The following is a 23,193-nucleotide window of genomic DNA, read 5'->3' on the forward strand; positions in this document are numbered from 1 at the left end:
AGTGCAAATCATCTAGCGTACAAGTGGAAGCCAAAACTAATGTGTAGTTCATACCCAGGTCACCACAGTATAAAATAGTTTCAGCTTCTTTTTTAAGGACTCCACAGTAACTGATGTGCCTTATATCTACACGTGGAGAAGAGAGCAGTAGATAGAAAGCCAGCTGCTCACAAACAAATACTAGTGGAGTATTGTTTGGCTTAGTACACACCATACTCATGAAAAACAAAATCAGGCAATTTTCTGCATTTGAGGCTGAGACCTAGAATCTCCTAACACTATTTTGAATATTGGCCATATTGCTAAGATTCTACACAGACTTTCTAGTCTTTGAGCACTCCAAAATTGCTCTAAGGAGTAGCACTGCCTTTCTACTGCAAGACTTTGAAAACAATGGTCCTTGTTTATAACACAGCAAATAAACAACAAGAATATTAACAACAGCAACAACAGTAATAACAACTTTAAGTAGAAATAAACACACAGCAATTACTTTACATTGCTTTGGACCCATCATTCACAAGATGGGTTCTCGTTTGGCAGGTGTGGTCAAGGACAATGTTGTCTCCTGACTAGGAATGAACTTTCGGAAAGAGCGTTCCCAGTAGGAAGGTTTAGACCTCAAAGCGAGTGTTTACGTGACTAGCTCATTTGGTAACATTGAACAGCATTTATTTTTAATTTGCATGCCTCTCCTTTAAGTAATACCCTTCTCCTCTTGACTTCACTGGGAGCTCCACATGTTTTGCCTTTGATTCCGCTGCATGCTGACAACTCTAATTAGTGTTAACAGGAGTTTCAGTGGAGTTTCTCATTCTCCCTCTTTCTCTGTAAAAGAGTTTACAGATTGGGAGTTGGAGCTATATCAAACTGGTACATGGTACCTATCAGGAACGTATCTTCCTGTCTGCTCTGTCCCTGGCAAAATGGAACTCAAACTTTTTTTCCAGGCTGCATAACAATGGTGGCATAGCTATGAGAAAAATTACACTGATCATTTTAACGAACTCCCCTCAGTTGTGAAAAGACTGCTTAGTATTGGTTTTGATTTTTAACAGTAAAAATTTCAACTAGTTAACACAGTCTTTCTCTGTAAGTTGCTATCATAGTAACTTGGTGCAATAAATGAGTTAGCTCAGTTCTCTAGGGCTAGAACCTGCAGCTCATACTGAACCTCAGCCTGTTCTGCCCTGTAGAAACTGCTTTGAATTTCAGAGGTATTTTGTATAGGGAAGAAATACTGTTCCATTTTGAGATTTTAATCTCAGACTTTCATGCACATATGTACAGACAGACACAATGAACAGAAGCCCCCTTTCTTCTTCTTCCTAAGAACTATTGCATTTGGCTTTCTGTGGTCACATAACCCTCCTTCCAATATTTCAAAAGACACAGAATTTCCCAGCATGATGATAAAGTTTTCCTGTGTTCCAATAATAAAAGTTGAATGTACCAGTAATTTCCAGTTCCTCTGTGGTCGGGCAGCCTGTGAAGACTAAATCAGAAGTATCCAACCTGCAGTATCAGTGTGGGAGTCGGAAACAGATGTTCACCGGACAATACAATTTGTTGTCACTGTCGATACTATATGGCACTTTTCCCAACAAAAATTGTCTGTAGCTGAAAAGGAATGTAGGGAATGATTCATGCTCCAAATTATTATTTGTTAAATTACTGTTAATGTTAAATGCTCTTTGTTTTGTTTTGTTTAAAATGTCTGAATCGAGGAGGCACAAGCGCTCAAAATACAATTAACTGGGGTTGTAGCATCTGTATACTCTGTGAACCAATTAATTTAAGGCTTTTTTCATCAAGACAAGACATTTTAAAACCAAGAGTCAAATTCTCTTCTTTAGAATCAGGGTACCTTAACTTTTAATTTTGTAAAATATTTGCTCAGTAGCTATTTACACAAAAAACACATGACAAGAGGTAAATGAGACAAATAATTTTGTGCATATCTGAGTGTGTATCTATGAAAATTAAAAATTATTATATTCATATAATAGTATTTTTATACATATAATAGCATCCTAAAGTAGTTTATGCCTTGGAAATTTTAATATGCCATTTGGGCATTCAAAACTGATCAAACACTCAAATGAAAAGTCCTCTATTAGCATATGATAGTAACATTTGATGCCTAGCCTTGATTTCCAAATTTCATGAATATTACAAAAGCAGAAGCACTAGATCATACTTACTGTAAAAGGCAATGGATTGGGTTAGGTGCTTTGTAAATTAAATATTAATTTTTTCAGGGATACATCAAATATATGGGAAAAAAGAGGATGTATAAAGCCAAATGATATCCAGCCTAAACACAAATTAATATATTCAGTAGAAGTGTCAAAGAGAGAGCTAAAGATCTGAATACCAGAAACCTTGGATATAGCACCTATATTTACATGAAAAAGTAACACTAGGTATTTTCGAAAATGAAGACACTGGGGATTTGAATTGGAGTTCACTGAAACCACGGACAAAACTCACATGCAGCCGCTGACTGTTGTATCTCTAGCAGGCTTTCCTTAGAGATATTAAAAAGAGGAAAAGGTGTGTTTAGTCACAAGGCCTGAACAAGAACAAATGATTCTAGCACTGTAAAATCAAACAGTTGTCTTATTTTTACAAATGCATGTGGTAACACTTCACACTAATGTTTTTGTAATACTAATTTTGCATTTACTGTGTTTACAAGTCAGCATGTGACGAGACAGAATGAAATAGCTGATGAGGTAACATTTAGCACACATGTAAGCAATGTGCTGAATTTTTGTGTGTCTGTATATGTGTATTTTCATATACATTCTTGGGTCAAACTGAGTTTTTCATCAACTAAGTGTGGGCAAGTGCCAAAGTGATTTAGGATTAGAATGGGATTTAGGCTGATCTAGCTACGGTTGTATTTCTCATTTCATCATCGTGCCAGGAATACTGTGACAGTTGTGGGTTTTCTTTAATTTATGAAATAGACAAAATTAAATGCCCATACCAGACATACTGTTTGGTTATGGGGAGTGAAAGAGAAACGCTGGGTTAGGCCTTATTCTTTTGTCTGCACCGAGAAGAGTCTTGAATGTACAAAACAGCTGGGAAACTTCCTATGTAGCACACAGCTTGAAAAATGAACTCAAGACTTTTTTTTTTTAAATCAGTCTGATTAGGCTTATTTCAAGTGACTGTTATTCTAGTTCTGCAGTATATCTCTTTGTAAAATATGAATCAGTACAGAAGTGTGTTTTCTGGGTGCATTACATCATTTTTAATACTAACTCTACTCCCATTTTTGCCATTGTGATAGTTGAATTCCAATAAATGTTTTAGACTTTGAAGACTTGTCATTGCAATACCAGAGACAGCATGTGCTCATACAAAGTTTTAGTACTACTTATAATTTCAAAAATTAGTGGATTAAAACAGACTCATTTGCAAAATCGATTAATCTGCCATTTTCAATCATGCTGCTTTTTATGTGTTAATTTTTATCTACTTTGCTTTCTCTCTTCCTCAATTTAATTACCTTTTTTGAAAAAGAGAGGCTTCAGAAGGAGGCAGATTTTGATGTGCAGGTTGCAGGAAAGATTTCCAAAGAGATGAGAGAAAAAGAGATTACTGAAATTAGCAGGACTGTGTCCCACTCGCCAGCGAGCGGAGTGAGCAGCATTCAGAGGAGAGGAAACCCTTGGCCACCTTATAGTGTGGCTGTGTACACCAGAGTTAGTTAGAGTGCTCTGAATCTCATCTTTTGATCTCGGGCGATATTTTTCTCTGTTATGTCACAGAGGTCACCTGGCTCATGTGTGACAAACTGCCTGCATAAGTCACAGTGCCAGTGGCAGAGATTTGTAACCATGTCCCTGGTCCATTGCCTTTGAATTATTTCGCAGGCCCTCTGCTTTACATTTACACTCTGTCGGAAGATGAACAGGGGAAGGGAGTAAAATCAAGGGCAGGGTCTCATCCTGAAGGACAAGGGGAAACAGGTGGAAGGTTAATGGCCCTGGAGCGTATCCACAAGCCTCTCAGGCTTGATATATGGGCCTCAGGCCTAAAACGGGCATTGGCTTTCAAAGATATATTATTTCATTTGAGGAGAGACATTCTGGAGTTCCTGCATTTGTCTGCTGATAGATGATCCTCTGTCCACAATTGGTTATGGCGTGTGAGTTTTCCTTGGGCCTGCTCCCGTACATAAAAATTTTGCTGAGCTCTCCAACCTTTCGCATGCCTGTGAGAATGGGACGTGTGCGGGCCTTTTGGCAGGCGGCTGGATTTTTGTTGCTGCTATTTTCGTAGTTCCTTTTGAAGCGCCAGGCAAGTGGGGGATGAAAGGCACTTCTGTTCATTCATACACGGCTGGGAAGGGGCAGCTTCACAGGGACGAAAATTGGGCACAAGAAGATGTGAGGGACCCATTATGCAGACGTGTGTCTGCAGCCCAGGAGGAAGTCACTCCTTCTGACCCCATATTTTATACCGGCACACACCCGCAGAAAGATAAAAACGGGGAAATGATTTACATAATTTTTATGACCTCTCTTCTTTTATTATATTACAGTTCTGTTAGGGTTTTGGCATGTGCTCCAGCTCTTGGGCAAAAAAACTAAGATAGTAACTCCATATCTTAAAATTACATTTACTGAGGCCCTCCTCCAGAACACTTACCTCAGGCACCATGGGAAAATGAGACATTGCTGCCCATGTCCTAGCAAAAGCCCAGAGGACCCAGAGCTGGTTCTGCTGAATGCAACAGGACCACACTGCGGGCAGGGCAAAGCCCTAGCAGGACCTGGACCTGTTCCGTCTGTTGTGCCCGGCTGGAAGAGGCACTTAGGCATGTATGGAGGAGCCTGGTGTGGCAAAGGCCTCGGTTCACAGAGGGAGCAAGTCCTGGATTCCCATGGCGTCTTCTGTCATTGCATAACTGCTGTAAATTGCAGGGAAATCTGTTTAAAAACCAAAGAGTTTAACAAAGAATACCAAACCCCTTAACATATATTATGGTTTAGCATAGCCTGCATAACAGATTGCTGTTATCTTGATTTTTACCTGATTGTAGTTACTGTTATAGGATTATGTCTCTAAGACCTATTACTCCATGACAGCATGATTTAAGGAAAGTAGGGTGTATATTTTCACTACATAAACTATATTCATTTAGATTTCATAACAAATAACTTTTCAGTTTCAGTAGATAGATTTTGCTTGAAAGAATTCACATTAATTATGCTTAAATATCTCCTAGTTCTACCTTTTTTATTTTTCCTGTGCTGCTAAAAAAGCAAAGTAAGTGCAGTATATATGTTGTAAGTTTCAATGCAGTTTGTTTGCTTTGGTTTTGCTACAGTAAAATTTGTACTTACTTAAGTTGTAAAATATTTTTACAGTGTTGTTTGAGTAATTAAGATCTGCTTTTGCTATCACTTAAGTCAATTGTTAAACTCTCAGCACTCCACTGCAAGCAAGATCGGGTGCGTTCTGCATTTCAGTCACTTTCTGTAGAAAACGTGCTGGTGCAATGCAATTACTGTTTCTTCATTTAGTGTTCTGCAGAGTTTTAGTTAGACAAGTGAGCTAAAAACTTGAGAGATATTTAGCATCTCCTGCAGCAGTAGGAAGGAAATCTGAGGACTTGTTAAAAGGAAAGATTTAGGAGCAGAAATTCTACAGAGAGAACTGAACAGAGTGTTAGCAGGCAGGAGGATCTGCTTTTCCACTTGTTGCTTTGATAACGGATAAAAGGCTGTCATGAACTGCAGGCTACCAGCTGGGAGCAGATAGAGTAATCCCAGCAGAGGGCTGGCCCCAAACTACACAGGCATTCTTTTAAATCTTTGAGACCATAGGAAAGTTGTTTTTCCCCTACCATTGTCATCATTATTCATGATGATGTGTTCCACCCCAGTTTAAAATGTTGGTCTAGAAAATCTACTTTACAATACTTTTCTGTTTGAAATATAAGCAAATATCACGTAGACAGATATTTCAGCTATTTCACTCAACTACCTAAAGATTCCCAAAATAAATTCCAGAGAACTGGATCTGCCATCACATACCACTGCTGTAAGAAATCTCTGTCATTTGATTGTAAAGGTATATTGTGCCCAATGTGCAGATAATCATAGGAACAATTTGGAACCTATGTCTTCCTTGTAATCAACACGCTTGATAAATGAAATCTAGAGGATGTGTTACTTGAAAGAGAATGGCAAGAGAATGTCATTTGTTAGAAAATGAGCCCAAGCGACCCCTGCACGGCACCAGTGCAGGCTAACACAACAAGAGACAGAGCCCAGCAAACCCCTTCACATGGAGCCGTACTGATGTGCATTGTGCCACCAAGGTCATGTTACCAACATGCTTAGACACAGGCAGGACTGGGCCAATAGCATTTGTTAGCATGTGTACAGATGCTTGACAAGCCGTGGTGTTTCAACCTGCATTATTGAAGAGAAAGAACAAAAAATACTTGAAGCCCCGATTGTCATTCTATACTGTTCATTTTAATGATATATGTAGGGGTCTAGCTTACTTTGTATTCTTATGTGTAATTACCCATATAAAAAAACACCACTCATTAGTGTTCTGTTCCACTGACTTAATTATACCCCTTAATTAAATCTTGACTAACTGGGGGTCACTGCAGTGTCAGTGGGATTTGTCACTGTTTGTCAGCAGGTGTCTGGTCACATCTATTTCTGGTTTCCCTGTTGCTGTATGCTGTTTAAGAGCACAGTCTTTTCTAAATGCAAAGGACAATTATGCATTACCTTGCTGTGTTTTGTTCCTTAAAGAAACATCAGTGAATCTGTTCTGTCATACTAGTGCTCTCCCAATCTTTATGTACAGGAGATGGGGAATGTAGCAAATATAAACCTTCTCAAAACAGAGCTCATTACTTCACTTATGCTCCTTTTCAAAGGCTTAGTCTTCCTACACTTAAAAGACATGGTCTTATTAATTTATCAAATAATCTTATGTTCAACAGGCATAAAACTATCTTGCAAATATCAATCCAGGGATACTTCTCCTTTTCCCTATCTCCTAAACATGAAATGAATTTGAAACATGACCAGCAAGAATGAGCTAAATCAATATTACATGCATAACAAATACTACATGGCATGTGCTGCTATTGCTGTGCTGCTCTGAGTCAGAAGACCGAAGCTCCCGACTCACTGTTCCCTGAATAATTCAATTGGAGTTCTGCATGTGCAATAAGTGCATAATAGTGCCATTTCTGTCTATTTAAAATTTGCATGTTTTGGGTTTGTTATTTTAGAAAGTTACTTAGGGGAAATATAATTCCCCTGTTTACGCATATAATAGGTACCTAATGTTCATCTGAATAATTGATTAGTCAAGTCAGGCTTTCATAATTAGCTATCGGCTTTCCAGTGTAAGCCCACAAAACACTTGTCAATCTACAGACATTTTTAATTTATTAATATATATATTATCAAAAGAACTGCAGTAGTTACCTAGAAAGCATTTATTATTTATTCTGTCGAGGCTGAGGAAGCATTTAGATTCTAGACATGTATTTTGAATCTATTGTAACTTTCCCAGAAGATTATTTTTTTGTTCTGAAAGTTTTCATAAATGTTCTCTGCCTGTAAGAACTTGCTTACAGTGGAAATTGGAAAGAGGGTTTTCAAAAAAAAAAAATTCATTCCTAGGTTACACAGAAGCTAGTGACATATTTCACTAACTATAAAACAATGTATATTTCTTATTTTTACTCAGATACCTAACAACGATCTAAATAAATGCCACTAGTAGACATCCTTAATGCAGCCACAGACTCTGACCAGACAGATGTATCTGTTGATAGCACAAGTGTGACAGTGATATTGCAATTATGAGTTGTGCAGCTATATGGTAAATTGAAGAATTATAAGATAAATTGTATTTATCATGAACTTCATGATGCCACTTGAACTCTACCACTATTCCACTTTTGCTTCTGCATGTTCCTGACCACTTTTCAAGTGGTTGTTTTTAAAGGAAAAGGACATCCTCCTTACTCTAGAAGTGTATTTTGAGCCCAATGGTATGAAGTTTATAAACCAAAACATTTGATTGTCAAATCCAGAATGATTGTTCAGTTCTTACTAGAAGTATACTAAAGATTGAACATCCCATAAAACAATAGGACTAGAAATCTTTTGATTTATATTATTGAGAAACAAATTTTATGTTTCCATTGGGAGGCAGCATTTACTTCTAGCACTTCTTGAGTGTGAGACACTGAATTTTTAAAAGATAGCATTATTATTATTTATAGAAAAGGTATTTTAGTTCTATATATGCTATGTTTACTTTCCCTGGCCCCTGTTCAGAAGAATAACCTTCATTTTAGTGAAAATATATAAGCATCAGCTTCCCATCAGTGAGATCAGGACGAGTGCTTTTCTGAATCAAAGTCCTTCTGATGCCTGTACTGTTTGAAGTGTATTAAGTTCTGTGCTTTGTAAGTTGAAAGATACAAATATAATATCAGAATTCTAAATCCCTTTTAGATCTAAAACACTTCTATTATAGAATAGCTTTTTAGTTTGTTTGGAAAGAACATGATGAAAAAACCACAACATAGTGGTAGGAAAAAAGTATGCCCATTTTGGTGGTGTGATTTATTTAATTGTGGTTCACCACTTCAAATTATTTGGTTTCACAGAATTCACAGAAGTCCTTGAGCAATACTACAGCATCTTGTGTACCACAAGTATTATGTATATACTCTCAGTTTCTACTGGAAGGTAGAAACAATATTAGAATCCTTCTCTTTAAGAAGTTTGGTAACATACTTCCCATTGAAAAATGCAAATATATTTCTAAGGGTGTCTATTATAAAGTCCCTCCTCCACAATGTATATATCTTGTACTAATATAAAATTCTGTTATCTATTTTATATCCACTGCAAAATAATCAAAAATCAAATGCTACATTGCAAAGAACACAGTATCTATGTAGGATTCAGAGCCATGTTTGCAACTGCTGTTTTAGTTTTCTCTATAACATTTGTACAGTGTTAACATTTCAATCAGTGTTATATAAGGATTTTCTATTAGGATATTTTTAAGCATAGTTTTTTCTACCTGGAAAGCATTTATAATTTAGGCTGGTATGCTAATTAGGGATTTGAGCTGTGTGAGCATGGAAATGTCTGCATTCTCACTATTAACGTGCAAAGTTCTCAGCAGTTCCCGAGTCTGTTACCCCGAGTTCAGAAACATTTCCCAGTGGTATTGTATGGCTAGCTCGGTTCTTCCATTTAGATTTTGAAAGAGCATTGTTTTCAGAAAGTGTTTTACACCTGGAAATAGATGTGTCTGCTAAACAGATTCATATTTGCATCATTAGACAGGTGATCTGATCACAGGGCGGAAGAGAGATCATATACATAAACAATGAATTAAAGCCCTGAATAGGATTGCTAAGGCTGTTTTTCTAGGTTACAGCTAAATGAGGGGCCATTATGTGGGCTTTCAGATAGACTCACAAAGCTCTTATCTGTATAAACCTGATAGATCTGCCATTATTCTTAGTGACTAACAGAAGTTATATCATTCAGTTTCATTAAAAATGCATTAATCCTTTTTTAGTAACCTTTTCCTAATTCATTGATTCAATTATACAATGAACAATAAAAATGTTTGGTATAATAAAAATACAGTATTAAGAGTGTGTTATATACATAAATATTTCATTGCAATGAAATTATTCAGGGTTAAAAATATTAACAATATTAATATCATGCTCCGAGACAAGAAAAGTGTACTTTATTTTCAGCATCTCTGAAATTATAAATCAAAAGGATGAGTCTTTAAAATGTGAGTCCCAAAGTAGTTGGTTATAGTATTACTTGTGGTCACTTCATGTACAGACTTCCTGTACAGTTGGTGACACTTACCAGCACAGGTTGATTGAGGGACAGGAGAGTTTTTGGTATGTATGCACATATTGCTCATAAATATCATGAAGCCAGGCTCCTTCTTATCAGATCAATTCTCCCCAAAGTCACTGTCCTCTGAAACGTCCTAAATGAAAACAGACTGACTCCCACAGTTGGACCTTGAGTTAACACAAGTATTGGGAACATCTTGCTTGGTGAAGGTACACTCAGAGCATGGCAGCACTCTGAGCAACTTTCACAGCAGTGGCAGCTTCCACTTACACCAGCTAAATAATTCAGACCACCAGGACTCCAGTATAGCTCTCAATGTGGTAGTTCACCCAAGACTTCAATTGATTTTGACACAGCTAGCACTTTTTATCATTTTGTACTTGGGTTTTTTTATTAATTACTGTGTCAGGAGAGCAAACTATCATTTGGTTGTATTATACTGTTCTCTCAAATGCCAATAGCCAGGCGTGGCTGAGCCGGTGTCTGTGCGACACACTTGATGTTGCTGCTCCTGTGAAAATCTGGTGTGATTTCTGCATGCATTCCAAGACTAGAGGAGCAGAAAGCACTTCATATTTTCATTAGTCATCCCTTTACAGATTTACTTTTAATTCTTTCAGCAAAGCAGATTATTAAAAGCAATGACCTGAGGTCTTCATTCAGATATCAGACTTGCAATCCTGTATAATGTGCGCCGCAGGGCAGAGGTCACACTGACGAGTCTGTTAATGTAGTCACTCTGGGATAAGATCAATCTCCATACTTCACCATATTGATCTAATAGCTCATTGGCACTTCCCTCTTTGAATTGATTAGCTCATGTGTGAAAAGAGATTGATGGGTTTGTGACCCTGAGGAGTCTGTCAGGGGCACACCCATGGCAGGGGAAGTGCATGTTTTCACTGCTTCATTTGGGTGGCTCATTACCTGGATGCCTCACGGGGAATAAGGGTCATAACGTTGTTTTATGAATTATTTACAAGAAAATATCAGGGGGTTGTTTTATTTGATGCTCTACCTCTACTGAATCCATTCTAAACAGAGCATGAAAAAATACACATAAATGGCCAAAGGTACCAAATATTTGGGTAAAGGGAACCACGGCATATAAGTGACCTTAAAAAGCAATTTTACTAATATAAGGTAATCATAATAGATATGAGGGTAGGAATAGACTTCATGGGTCACCTCGTCCATTCCCCTTATGCAATGACAGAATATTGATGATATCTAGAAATGAATTACATTTTAATTGCATATTCTGGATAAGTACTTACAGTGAATCTAGTTCAGACATCTTGGGGAACTTCACATGCACATTGCACTGTAGAAAGAGGCAATTTGCATGCAACATGTGAGCTAAAAAATAAACTGTGCATATTCCTCGATTGTTAAAAGTAACCAAAAAAACCCCAAGATTCAACTCCATTTGTCAAATAGTCATATATTTGCAAAATGCATATACAGTAGATTGGATTTTGGTGCAGTGTGTGCTCATGCAAGAGGAAATTTAAAAGGAGCTGTTGCAAGAAGCTGAATTTAGAAGTTGGCTTATGTTAGGGTGTGCTTAAAAAACGTATGCATTATCAAAGTCTTTACAGATATAAAGCAATAAAGCTAAAAACTGGCTCCTTGAAGCCTTTTGCTGAAAGCCAGGTATTTTTGTATTTCTGTCTGCATATGAATTGTAGAATGAGTATGAAAGACATTCATAATGAAAAAATCTCGTCTATGCCATCCAAGCTCTGGATACTGTACAATACCATACTAGGGATGGTGTTACATAGGATGTCAGGTTATGTGACTATGCCACAGTTCAAAAAAATATTGAGCAAAATATTCTCATATGTCATTAAGCTGATGCTTATATTTGTGTAAGAAGACAGTAAGCTTCACTAATAATATCTTGTTGTATTATTTAACTGGACATTCTGGGTTTATTTTGCGGACTGGCAGTTTAAATTGAAAAACTGATAATTTTACTTATGGAGAAGTATCCATGTATGCTCTATGCAGTCGGGCAACCCTTTCCTACTATTTGATTTATGGTAACATAAACAGATACTGCATAAGACAGTAATAGTCAGTCCTTTCCCTAAAGACCTTACACTCTAAAAGAAACAGACCCTCAGGCAGATTAGTTAAAAAAAAAAAAAAAAAAGAAGAGAGCCAAAGAGAGAATTCAATCCATTACCTGTCAGTGACATAATGCTGAATATTTGCATAATCTTGCATTCATTTTTACTTTTAAATCATTCAGGCTATTCTATGTATCAGGAAAATTGCCCTGATATAGACTTATGTAGCCATATTTTAAAAAGTCCTAAAACACCTCAGAAACACTTATTAGAGGCAGAGTTGTGATGCACTTTCCTTTGGTAAGACTGGGATAAATCTGGGATTAATCAGTAAATCTTCTTACATTTGGGTGTCAAAGTAATCTTTTAGTAAAGTAAAATCTTCAATTATAAAATTCATATTAAACTTAATTACAAACCAAAGTAACTAGTACTTATACCTAGATTAATAGTAGATTGCCAGACACTTGAATACAAGCAATGCAAAGCAAGATTTTTTGAGGAAAACGTTGCCATTTCATTGCAAGCTCTTGCTCACTGACAAAGCCTCTGCCAGTCTGACTGAAACTTAGCTCCTACAGCTGTGGTGTGTGGTGTGCTCATGGGTGAATGCAAAGTAATTAGAGCAACCTGATTCTGTTGATCATCATCCCTGCTGTCATTCAGAAATGAGCTAAGAAAAACCTAATTAATTAGATGTACATACTCTCTCCATTTTTCCTAAACACACACCTAATCTTCTGTTGCATACAGACATATAGGAACCCAATTTAGACATTCACAGTTTTGATACCTGTGCCCAGCTGTGACAGCAGAGAAAGTCCGAGGCTGGCCGATTTGTGTCACAGTCCATGGACATTTTTGCCTATAAAGTTCCTGCTCGTTCTGTGTTCTGTACTGCAAAAGTTCCTGTCAACAACATAACAAACAGCCCATATAAAACCAGTACCAACAAAGATATTTTTAAACATTAAAATTAATCTTAACTGCAGTGCTAATGACAATATGGGATCTGGGCAGAGTTGTGACAATCTTATTTTAATGACACTTCAGAGATTTCCAAATTAGACTACAGGAAACAGGAAGTAGGAATAAATGAAACAAAGCCAAATGAAAGGATGAATGGGAAAAAAAATTAATACATACTTGCCAGTTCCTTAAACATTCATTCAATCAACACTTCCTGTGATTTTTAGTAGCATGGCTCTGTCTGCTCTTTTAAACTTGACTCTGTTGGGAAAGGAGCTAATTTTTTTGAGGATCGTGTTCATAGTTGAAAGGATTTAGCTGGGTGGTAGTAGCTGCATGCCAAGAGCCTCTTGCAATGCTTTTAAGATATAAAGGGAAGTACTAAGTCTTTTGGATCATCCCCATGTACCTTGTTGGATCATGCATCACTACACCTCCGCAACCTACTTGTATGACTTCAGCTTCCTTTGGTGGTGTTTTTAAGCAATTTTTTCTATCAAGTCAGATGGATACTGGTTTAATACATGACAACCTCCATTCATAATGCTGATTTTTCTTTCACTTTCTCCGTTAGCACTGGATCTTCTTTCTTATTTAATCTCTGCCTCAGTGACTTACTGTTACTGCTCCAGCCCTCGGGATGTAAGACAACATTTCTGTACTTTTTCTTCATCAGTATGCCGACTCCTTTCACAGCTTGACTGAAGATACTGTTTCTCATGATTTCTTACTGCTTTTGCTGTGGCATTTTTTGGCTGTTCTATTACAAATCAGAGGAAAACACAGTGGAATACATTTGTATGACAAGTGCAGTGTTCTACAGCAACTCCGGCATCTGTTGCCAAAGTTGTATTACAGGTGACTGTCCTGTTTAGCACACTATAGCTCCCAGTCTTGAGACTTTAGATCCTTTTGTTTCACTGACTCAAGTCCAGAGAAGGAAATTCCTGCATTTACATAGTTGGATGTTTGTCAAAAGTTTTAACAAGACTATGAAAAGTAAAATATAAACTAACATATTCTGATTACTGAAAACGATTGCAGTGCTGTGCAATCAAAAGATAAAGAACTTTTTAAATAAAAAAACTACTGATTGGATGATAATTACAAATGGTATGAAACATCTAATGTATTACATTCTTTGTATGGTTTGTCAATGTCCAACCCTGGGTGTCGCTAATACTCACCTGGAAAATTATTCTTCTGCCATAATGTTAAAGTAACTTCCTGTTAGCCATGACTTCAGAGGATTATTTGCATATTCCCATCTGCATAACTGTGAATACAGTCCCACACTGTGTACACAAACCAGGTATCACCTGCTAAAAGAGAGTAAGATCTTATTTCTCTTATGGCTTGCCCTTTTCCCATACTCCACACCAGCTTGAATAGATCTACTGGAAATAAACACTAACCCCATTAAACAGAAGAGTAACCACACTGCAATTTAAAAGAGAGATGACTTAAGTAACTCTTGTGGTAATGCATGCAAAAAACAGTGTTCTGGGGCAGGCAGCACTTGAAAGAGTGGGACCCTAAGTGTGTTGAGATATTGCTCTGCCTGCCTGATACCATAGTAAAGAGTCTTTCTGACATTAACATGTCTCTCGTGTCACAAGTTAAAAACGTTTTCTATATGATGCTTACTTGATAGAGTTTTAATAGAATATTTATTTTGTTAAAAGTAAATTTAGTTCTTACTAGAACTTTGTCTTTAATATTGACAATGTACCTTGTATGTTATATTGATCTCTCTTGAGATTTGATGTTGCTGATTTCTAAGAAATTTTGCAAATGAGAGAAAATGTAGGAGGTGGAGTTTACCTGTAGACTCTTAGAATAAGTGTTCAGAGCTGAAAAATACAGAAGCTCTAAGAAAAATTAAATCATATTTTTTCCAGTGAATCACCAGACAGGAAAGGAACATTAGGTACTAGAAGTTCTTTCATATAATGCTAAAATATGTGACTTGGAGAAGACCACAGATTTTAATCACAGGCTGCTCTACATTAGAGTGAAACTGCTGATTCAATATATTGAGAATAAATTCAACAGCAGTACTATAAAGTTTACTAGACTCAGTCTTGTCTTCTGATTCCCCAGAGGACATAATTGTGCATCCTAAAAAGCAGATTAGACCTGCAAGACTAATGATGAATCAGATGGGCCTAATTCTGATTTTATGTGGAAGACAAAAGACTTACGTTCATGCAAGTTAAGAGTTAAGAATATGGTCCAGCACAATTTTGTAGTTAGTTTGTTGACAGCAGAAAAAACAGGTGTTTTTCAGAGAAACACAGCTATGGTACATAAACTACATAGTCTTGTCTAATTCTTTTAAAATTCTAGACCCAACTATGCATAAGCTTAGGCTGTACTAACATCAGTAAAGATACTCACAGAAGTAGGATTTTGAAGGTTAATTCTATTGGTCCAGTCCAAAAGAAAGCACCTCATTCTTCACTCTTTGAAAAAGATGCTGAGAATAATTAATTTTCCTCTTTCCTTATCTTTGTGTTCACTTTGAGAGGCAAGAAACACTGCATTGTAAGCAAAATTTTCAGTTGTGACTAAAAAGAAATACTTTTTCTTATTTTCAGTTAAAATAAAAAAAAAAGACCTGAAAAAGAAGGTAAGAAAAACACATTTATAATTCATCAGAAATAATGCTGACTGTCAAATACTAAGTCATTTTCATGCAGTTTGCACAGAGATAAATGTGAGGAAAAGGAGAAGAATATATGTTGCATTTGACACACTATATAATATATACACACACAAAGTTTATTGTAACAGCCCTTTCATCTGATGCTTGTAGAACTGAAATTTGTCATTTACCTTCTCCTTAAGAGAGGAGAATGCTCTCTAAATGGAGTCCAAAAATCCATGAGAGAGATCCTGTTCTTCAGCAGGATCACTCCTTCAGCAGTCTGAGGCCCCCAGACTCATCCACCTTGCATTGTATTCCTGCAAGAAAACAGGATGAGTGTGAACTGATGCTTTTCAAGGCTGCTTTTTATTAAAGTGTTTTGACTCACTGGAAGATCAGCACTGAAACTGGGAAGTGCCTGGTCAGTGATGTTCTGACCCGCTCTCTCACAGTGATCTTGCCCATAGATGTCCAGGGCACATGAGGGGAGAAGGTGTGGTAAAGCCATCGCTCTCCCCGTGTGCATTTGCTGAACAGGAAATACCACACGCCTTTCAGAGCATGGGCACCACACCTTCACCCCTTCACAGTTCAGAAGGGTAAAAGTTTGGGGATTTTCAAAGGTATAATGTTGCTTTGTGCTATAAATTCCCTATCTGTACACTTTAAAAAAATCAAAAGTGGCTTGATATTCCAAATACTGGTGGTTCCGTGAGCAGGGAGTTAACGAAGCGTTTTAGTCTTTCTCTCTTCCTCTTTCTCACTTCCCTACTGTTGAATATAAGGTGAGCATATGAGCCTTTCTTTCAGCGAGGTATCCAGCAGTTGCTTTCCTCTATCTGGACACTGATTTACACAAAGCATATAGGAACTTAACATTCTGGATAGATGAACTTCCTGTTGAAATAATCTGACTCTGACCAGTGGATTCAGAAGTTACTGAAGGAGGAGGTACACACACACACGGGCACACTCCAGGTATAATTGCACCCTTATAACAGCCTCTTTGCATGCTTCAAAGGAGCAGGAAAAGGCATACACTGAAGTATTTCTGTATTTCCTTCCATTTTTAAATCAAGACAAACATAAAATGCTACCAAACTTGGACAGATTTTATATTCCCTTCACAATCATTTACCCCAACATGGGCTTGTAAAGATCACTCCCTGCCTTCACATAGAAATTTTATATTACACACAGGTTTCTAGTAAAGAGCTGGAACAACCATAGTTAATATTAAAACATTTCTTCTTGAACTTTGTAGCATTTTATTACTGATGTTATAGGTAGTAATCAGATTTTATTAGGGCATTCACTGATTCCGAAAGTTACGTGCATTCACTTCAAAAACCACATTGGCTGTTACGTGCTGCTTTTTGACAGCAGCCTTCCACAGGAGGTTTCCCACTGTTAGCAGCAACTCATCTGGAGAGTCCAAATCCTCCCCTATCTGTATAATGATTTGGAAACCATGCATGCATTCACAAGTAAAAAATAGCCTCTGGAGTGCACTTATCTTATAAAACTTTGATTTGGGGTGATTTGCATCACTATGGCATAAGAAAATGGAGTAACAACTCAAACTATATGTCTGCAATGACTTGTGAGTGATCTCCTAACTGCATTTGAAAGAAAGTTCAACCATTGCTTGAACCTGTATGCTTCAGGCTGAACAGTTCAGACAGATGTTTAATCACTTCATATTCACTAGGAAATGGCTATTCAATGGCCATAGAATTTAAAAGTGGCACTATGAGATGAGTGCTTCATGTTATTTTCTATATTTGCATTCACTTCTGGAAGCATAAGTAAAAACAATTCAGCTGAATCCAGCACAGTTTTATCACATAAATTTCAATTACCATATTTTTTAAAAATCATTAGATACCCTTTTAAATTTTTAGTAGCAGAAAAGCCCAAAGCTATAGTGGCAAGTTGATGCAAATGAACAGAGATGAAAAAGGATTCTCCAGCTTCTGAGAAAGGGAGGTATAGACTGGGTAAAATGTGAGCGCAGTGTTTAACTGAATCTGCAGCAATAATTATAAGGAAAATATTTAACTTAGAGCAACACAAAAAAACCATGACCCTGAAATTTTTAACAGGTAATTCATCAAGTGTCAGGCTGAAAATACCCCTTCAGAAGAAAAATTATAATAAATTTGCAGTTGTTGGTTACAGTATGCTAAATATTGTGAAACATTTTCCTAAAAGAAAGACACAGTGTGGTTTTGATAAGATTAAGGTGCATTTCAGCAAAGCATACACATTTTTCTTCATTTGACTGTTTGGCAATTTCAATGTTGTTCTTCAGAGAAAACAAAAGTTTATAATGATTAACGTTCTGTGCTGTGGGAAGCATACATTCTACAACAATACTACTCTTGTGTCACACTAGCCTCCCTCATCTATAACATCAGCACAAATAGTTTTTCAGATGAGTAACCAGCATTTCTGAGATAAGTCCTTCCTACAATTGATAAGGTGTGATTGTGTATTTCAGTGTCAACAGAGGCCTCAGCAAGACTGACAAACTTCCATGGAGTCCTGTGTCAAAAGCTCAGGGCTCAGATGAGTGGGAGTCCAGGGTTTAGCAGACAAATGTGACGCCATCATTCCCAACCCCAGACCATCTTTTTGTCCTGCCCAGACACAGCGTGCCACCATAGTACTCAGGATTAGACCTTTATACATCAAACTGAGAGTCTGTTTCCTTTACTCCTGGAAATATTCTATGTGGCCTGCACTACACTGGCAAGATAAACTATGCAAACTAGTAGGTGCATCTAAATGTATTCCCATGCATGCCTGTTTTTTAATCCTTGTTAGTGGAGAACTCAGAAAAAAGTGATTTAAAGTTACCTTATAATTCCAGCTGGCAGTGAAGGAACTCGGGCACGCCGCCGTGAAATTCTGTGTTCAAACCTGTATTTAGATATTTAACAGAATCAAATTTATTGTGCAGATGAGCAATACCACACCTGTGCTGATAACAACTGCCATCCTCTGCTTCTCTAACAAAGTACTTGCTCCTTCTCTGCCCCAGCAGCATCACTTACTGTCACACAAACCCTTAAATTCTGCATGTCATCATTCTCGCACTCAAGGTTTTACCCACATCCAGCTCCCCTTATGTCTTCTCACACCACACTGCCTCCCCGTTCCCCTCATTTAAGGCCTCCTCCTAAGCACTCTCTTTGCTTCCCTCGTCAGTTAACAGTGTGATGTTTTTCTTATTTCATACTCATAGCATTATTACTCTTTCATGCCACCCCGAATGCTGGAAATGATCTCCTATTTCTTTTGAGTCACACATCCTTCCTTACCTTCTTCCACATCTTTCTTTAAAAGGCATTTCTTCAGCAACAACTTCCAGTTACGTTGTCCTCACTGGTGTCTCTTCATCTGAATGCTAATGGCCAGCAAGGACCTAAACTAAACCATGTGGGCACAGCATTCACTCATGCTTTTGCTTGAGGGTAGATAGCTGTCAAATGGGCATCTTGTTTGACAATTTGCTTAGGTAAGACATGGGTTACATTAATCCTTGTGTCGGTGTTCTCTTATGGCAGGGAGCAGCTGCAGATCTGGGGAGTGTTCTTGCAGCAGGCAGTTCTTGGCCATACAATGTTTAATTTATAAGCACTCTCAGTAGTTGGGACAACAGGCAATTTTTTTTTGTTGGTGTTAAAACACTGATAGTACTCTTAAAGCTCTCTACAAACTGAAAAACATCAACATGTAGTCAGCACAAGTTTTTGAGCTTGTTTGAATTCAATATATACCACAATTGAAAAATTTGTTGATTATGGATAGTCCCAGGCTGGAGCTAAGTTATCTTGGTGACAGAATCTTATCTTTGCTCCTGCTTCCCCTGGTAATGGCAGAGCAGCATGCTCCAGCTTTGGAATCAGGAGACTGAAGTCCACAAGAGGCTTTTTCTGCAGAAGATTTTCCTCTTCAGAACTTCAGGATCAGTTCAGGGCACATTCAGTTGAATGCATGCAGTTATTCTGGTGAAAGGCTGACTTTTTCATTTTGCCAGAGAATGCACTTTCTACAACTCATTTGTCAACGTGCCATGGAAACACAAACGTGTTTGTGTATTGGCTGAAGTTACACACATCATAAACTTTACCACCTCATTCTAACATGCAGAGTGATGCGTTACCATTTTTGTTCAATGTGATCTATGATGTTTTCTGTTTTTCATGTTGTTTGCGTTATCGAGATAAAGTGTGTGGTTTTCTGCATCTGCATCTTTCAGAAGTAGGCTGGAACTGGTCACTTGCCATACATTTTAGTAATCAGTGATCCTCCTTAAAGTCATGTCTCTTTCTTCCTAGTACGAAATGGGAAGCATTCTTCTGCCCCATCAGTTTTCTTAAAATGGCAAAAGCAGCTGGATCTGATAATCTTCTGCAGGTCACACTGTGTTTGGGATGTGTATTGTGCTTTTTGTGCAATCCATTTTTATAGGCGTTCACTGGTTAAACTGCAGTGAATACAGAGGAGCAGATTTTGTGAACCACTAGCAGATGTTCACTGTTGCTAGTTTTATGAGTCTTGTAGAACAGCAGGAACAGACTATGTGCAAAACAATTTTGTTGTGATTTTGCCATCTCACACTGTTTTCACAGCACTGGCGCGGTAATGATATGATAAAGCTTGGGAGGTAAGCTTTGATTGCAGACTAGCTGCTGTTGGGATCTTCAGAAAGCCAGACCTGTAAAGTGTAGTTTGTTTTCAAAAGCCTGTGGCTGAGACAGATGGGTTAGCTGGAAATATGTCATTTATAGCAGAGTCAAATGCTTGACCTCTTATTCAGGTATAAGTTGTTATGACATGGATGCTGAATGTTTAAACTGTCTCACAGTTTGTTTCCTTCAGATGTAAGCTGTGATAGCTTTGTGTGAAATGTTAATTTTGGATGACTGGTGTGTTCACATGATTTATTTGATTTTTGTGATTTTTCCAACACGTTTTTGGTCAGAGGAGAAAATTATCATGGAACAGCTTCACATAAAAAGCAAGAATAATAGAATCTCTAAATTTCAAACATATTTTTCAAATAATTAATTGAAACCTGGCCAAAGTGCATCAATGTGGTAATTTACCGTCCTCTCTTGAGCTAACAAATCACTTGGTTTAAATGGTTTTGTAGTCAAATACATGTTTATGAAGAGGAATAGATCTTTAATAGCAAATCAGTCTTGCTCTATGATCTCTGTGGGAGAATGGGATCTGTGGCACACAGACTCTTCTGCCTTTGAAAAGTTAAGAGAAAGTTAAGATAAATGAAGGAGGCAAACAGAGATTTCAATATTTCAGATGTTAAAGTCCAAGCTATATGGCAAGTAACTAGAAAGAGAGAGAGCATCATCACAGATGATGCTACAAAAATCTATAAGTAACAAATGTCACTTCCTTCTCTATCACACAACCAGAAAACAAGCTTGAAATAATAAAGTTCAGAAATGCATTAGGTCTTACTGAAAAAACTTGAAAACATCTACTGCATTATCTAGTTCAGCTCATGCAGGATTACTCCTTGTAATGTGGTTTCCTGTGTATTACAAAATCTGTTTCTAAAGGAATTGAAACTAGAACCCCTGAAAAGCAATTTTAATAGTTCCATGTCTCAGAAATTCTAGATATTGCTCCACTTTAAATATGCTAATTTATTTTTTACTTCTTCTGATTTATAGCATTTTTAATCTGTTCAGCAATTACTACCTATGAAGATTCTTAGAGTCCTTTCAACTATATACATGCTATGACCACACTAAATTGTAGCAAGCATCTCTCAACTCTTTCAGGGCACACATCTGAAGTCAAAGACTTTGTTTCATTTTGAAAAGAAGTCAGTAAGATCAGTAAGAATAGGTCCAGAGGATATTGATCCTTACGATGACTTAATTTCATAATCTGCCTTCCACTAATTTGTGATTTTTTCCCTCCCATTTCCATGGAAATCCTAATTATTTTTCATTCTCTAAATGAATAAAACTGAATGCAATCCAGTTGTAATTGGAGTCATTTTAGGGACGTATTTCATGGTTCTCCAGTATGTACATCCCAAATAACTTCACAAAATCTTAATGTAGATTGCTTGTGCTGAGTGCCCAGCATGTTCCTTCTGTTCCCAAATACAATCAGTGATATGTCTCACTGCTCACTACTGACTTGTGAACTGCCCTTTCTTGCCCTACCAGTGACCCTTGAAGCTGCTTAGCTTCTGTTCATGAAGTGTTATTCTCTTTTCAAACCTCCACAGCCATTTTTAGAAAGTGTTTACCTCTCTCTTCACTTTTTCCTTTTGCAAGGGACATATCTGTGACTTGGGCCTGTTGTAGCAATAATGCTCTTGAATCTGCAGATTCGTTACTATTTCCAGAAGCTGAGTTACAAAGATGGGGAGTATGGCAAAATTCACATCAGCATTATTTCTGCTCCTCTTGTTTTGGGTGAAAATAACATCCCATTGGCATTAGCATTTCATAAATACACAATTATTATTATTTTGCATAACAGTGCCATAGTTCTGCTTTCCATTAATCTAATCAGGAGTAAAATTTCTATACACTTTATGGATAAAGGTTTCAGCAGTGTCCTGTTTATTCAGCTGAGAATAGCAATTTTGTGGGTTAATAATTCTAGGTAGCATTTCTGTTCTCATGATGTTAGTCACATGCTTGAAGGAAGACTGTCTCCATATTGTGATGTAGACCTACTCCCAGAGTGATGCCACCAACGTTCATGTTTGCTTTACAGGTTGATGACCAAATGAAGTTGCTTCAGAACTGCTGGAGCGAACTCTTAATTCTAGATCACATTTACCGGCAAGTGGTACATGGGAAAGAAGGCTCCATCCTTCTGGTTACCGGGCAACAAGTGAGTATGTGGTCTTAGAGAAATATTGATGTCCTTTTTTTATAATAATTTTCAAAATAGCAGGAGTTTAACTAGGTCAGAAGCGCTCCTGTGTTCCCAGAGATTCTCCACAAATAATGTAGATAAAATGACTTGTGCACTCTGCTTCTAGTCCGCTGATTACAGTTAAACTTATAAAAGCAGATATAATCATAATCACTTTGCTTTTCAAATGTACTTGTATACTTCAGAGATTGAAAAATACCAGATGAGAAATGTTTCTCAAGAAGTTGTATTTCCTTGGGGCTGAAATGGTTTCTGACAGCACCAACAACACTCCTAAACCTAATACTTTAGATTTAAGCAAGTATAGCTTATTTCGCCTTCAGAATTGTGATTTACTGAAAAGAATCACTAACAGAGTCAGAAATCTAGAGAACCTGCAGCTTACTACCTCAGAAATATCTTGGGTTTAGAGACATACACACATGTGTGAGAAACTGGGCAGCTGAGACATCTAATCACAGGGAAATTATTCAGTCCAGAGGCTATAAATGCAGATATTGTCTCAGGAGCTGTCTCAGGATATGCACCCTGCAGTTTCTGCACAGCTTTCCAAGGGTTAATTTTCTTTGGGTGTCAGATACATAGATCTCCCAAAATGCAAGAGCTGTTGTCTGGCAAATATTATGAAAACAGTGAGAAAACCCAA

At 37.4% G+C, this 23,193-nt stretch overlaps 1 protein-coding gene and 2 long non-coding RNA genes across 6 annotated transcripts in view; 1 reads left to right on the top strand and 2 right to left on the bottom strand.

The window, feature by feature from the left end:
* Positions 1 to 23,193, top strand: part of NR5A2 (nuclear receptor subfamily 5 group A member 2) — an 88,319-nt gene that overhangs the window by 28,843 nt on the left and 36,283 nt on the right. For all 4 annotated transcript variants that reach the window (XM_064664479.1, XM_064664483.1, XM_064664482.1 and 1 more), the window contains one exon: positions 22,383 to 22,502. In XM_064664479.1, the coding sequence (XP_064520549.1) occupies positions 22,383 to 22,502 (120 nt within the window). The remainder of the gene's footprint in view (positions 1 to 22,382; positions 22,503 to 23,193) is intronic.
* Positions 651 to 7,484, bottom strand: LOC135418823 (uncharacterized). The gene is made up of 2 exons (XR_010432688.1): positions 1,454 to 7,484; positions 651 to 828 (listed from the first exon to the last, which is right to left on the bottom strand). It is a non-coding gene; the product is annotated as an uncharacterized LOC135418823 (long non-coding RNA).
* On the bottom strand, positions 12,426 to 14,274 carry LOC135418824 (uncharacterized). Its single transcript, XR_010432689.1, has 3 exons — positions 14,146 to 14,274; positions 13,577 to 13,718; positions 12,426 to 12,898 (listed from the first exon to the last, which is right to left on the bottom strand). It is a non-coding gene; the product is annotated as an uncharacterized LOC135418824 (long non-coding RNA).

Source organism: Pseudopipra pipra, chromosome 9, assembly GCF_036250125.1.
Source record: "Pseudopipra pipra isolate bDixPip1 chromosome 9, bDixPip1.hap1, whole genome shotgun sequence".
NCBI classification, from domain to species: Eukaryota; Metazoa; Chordata; class Aves; order Passeriformes; family Pipridae; genus Pseudopipra; species Pseudopipra pipra.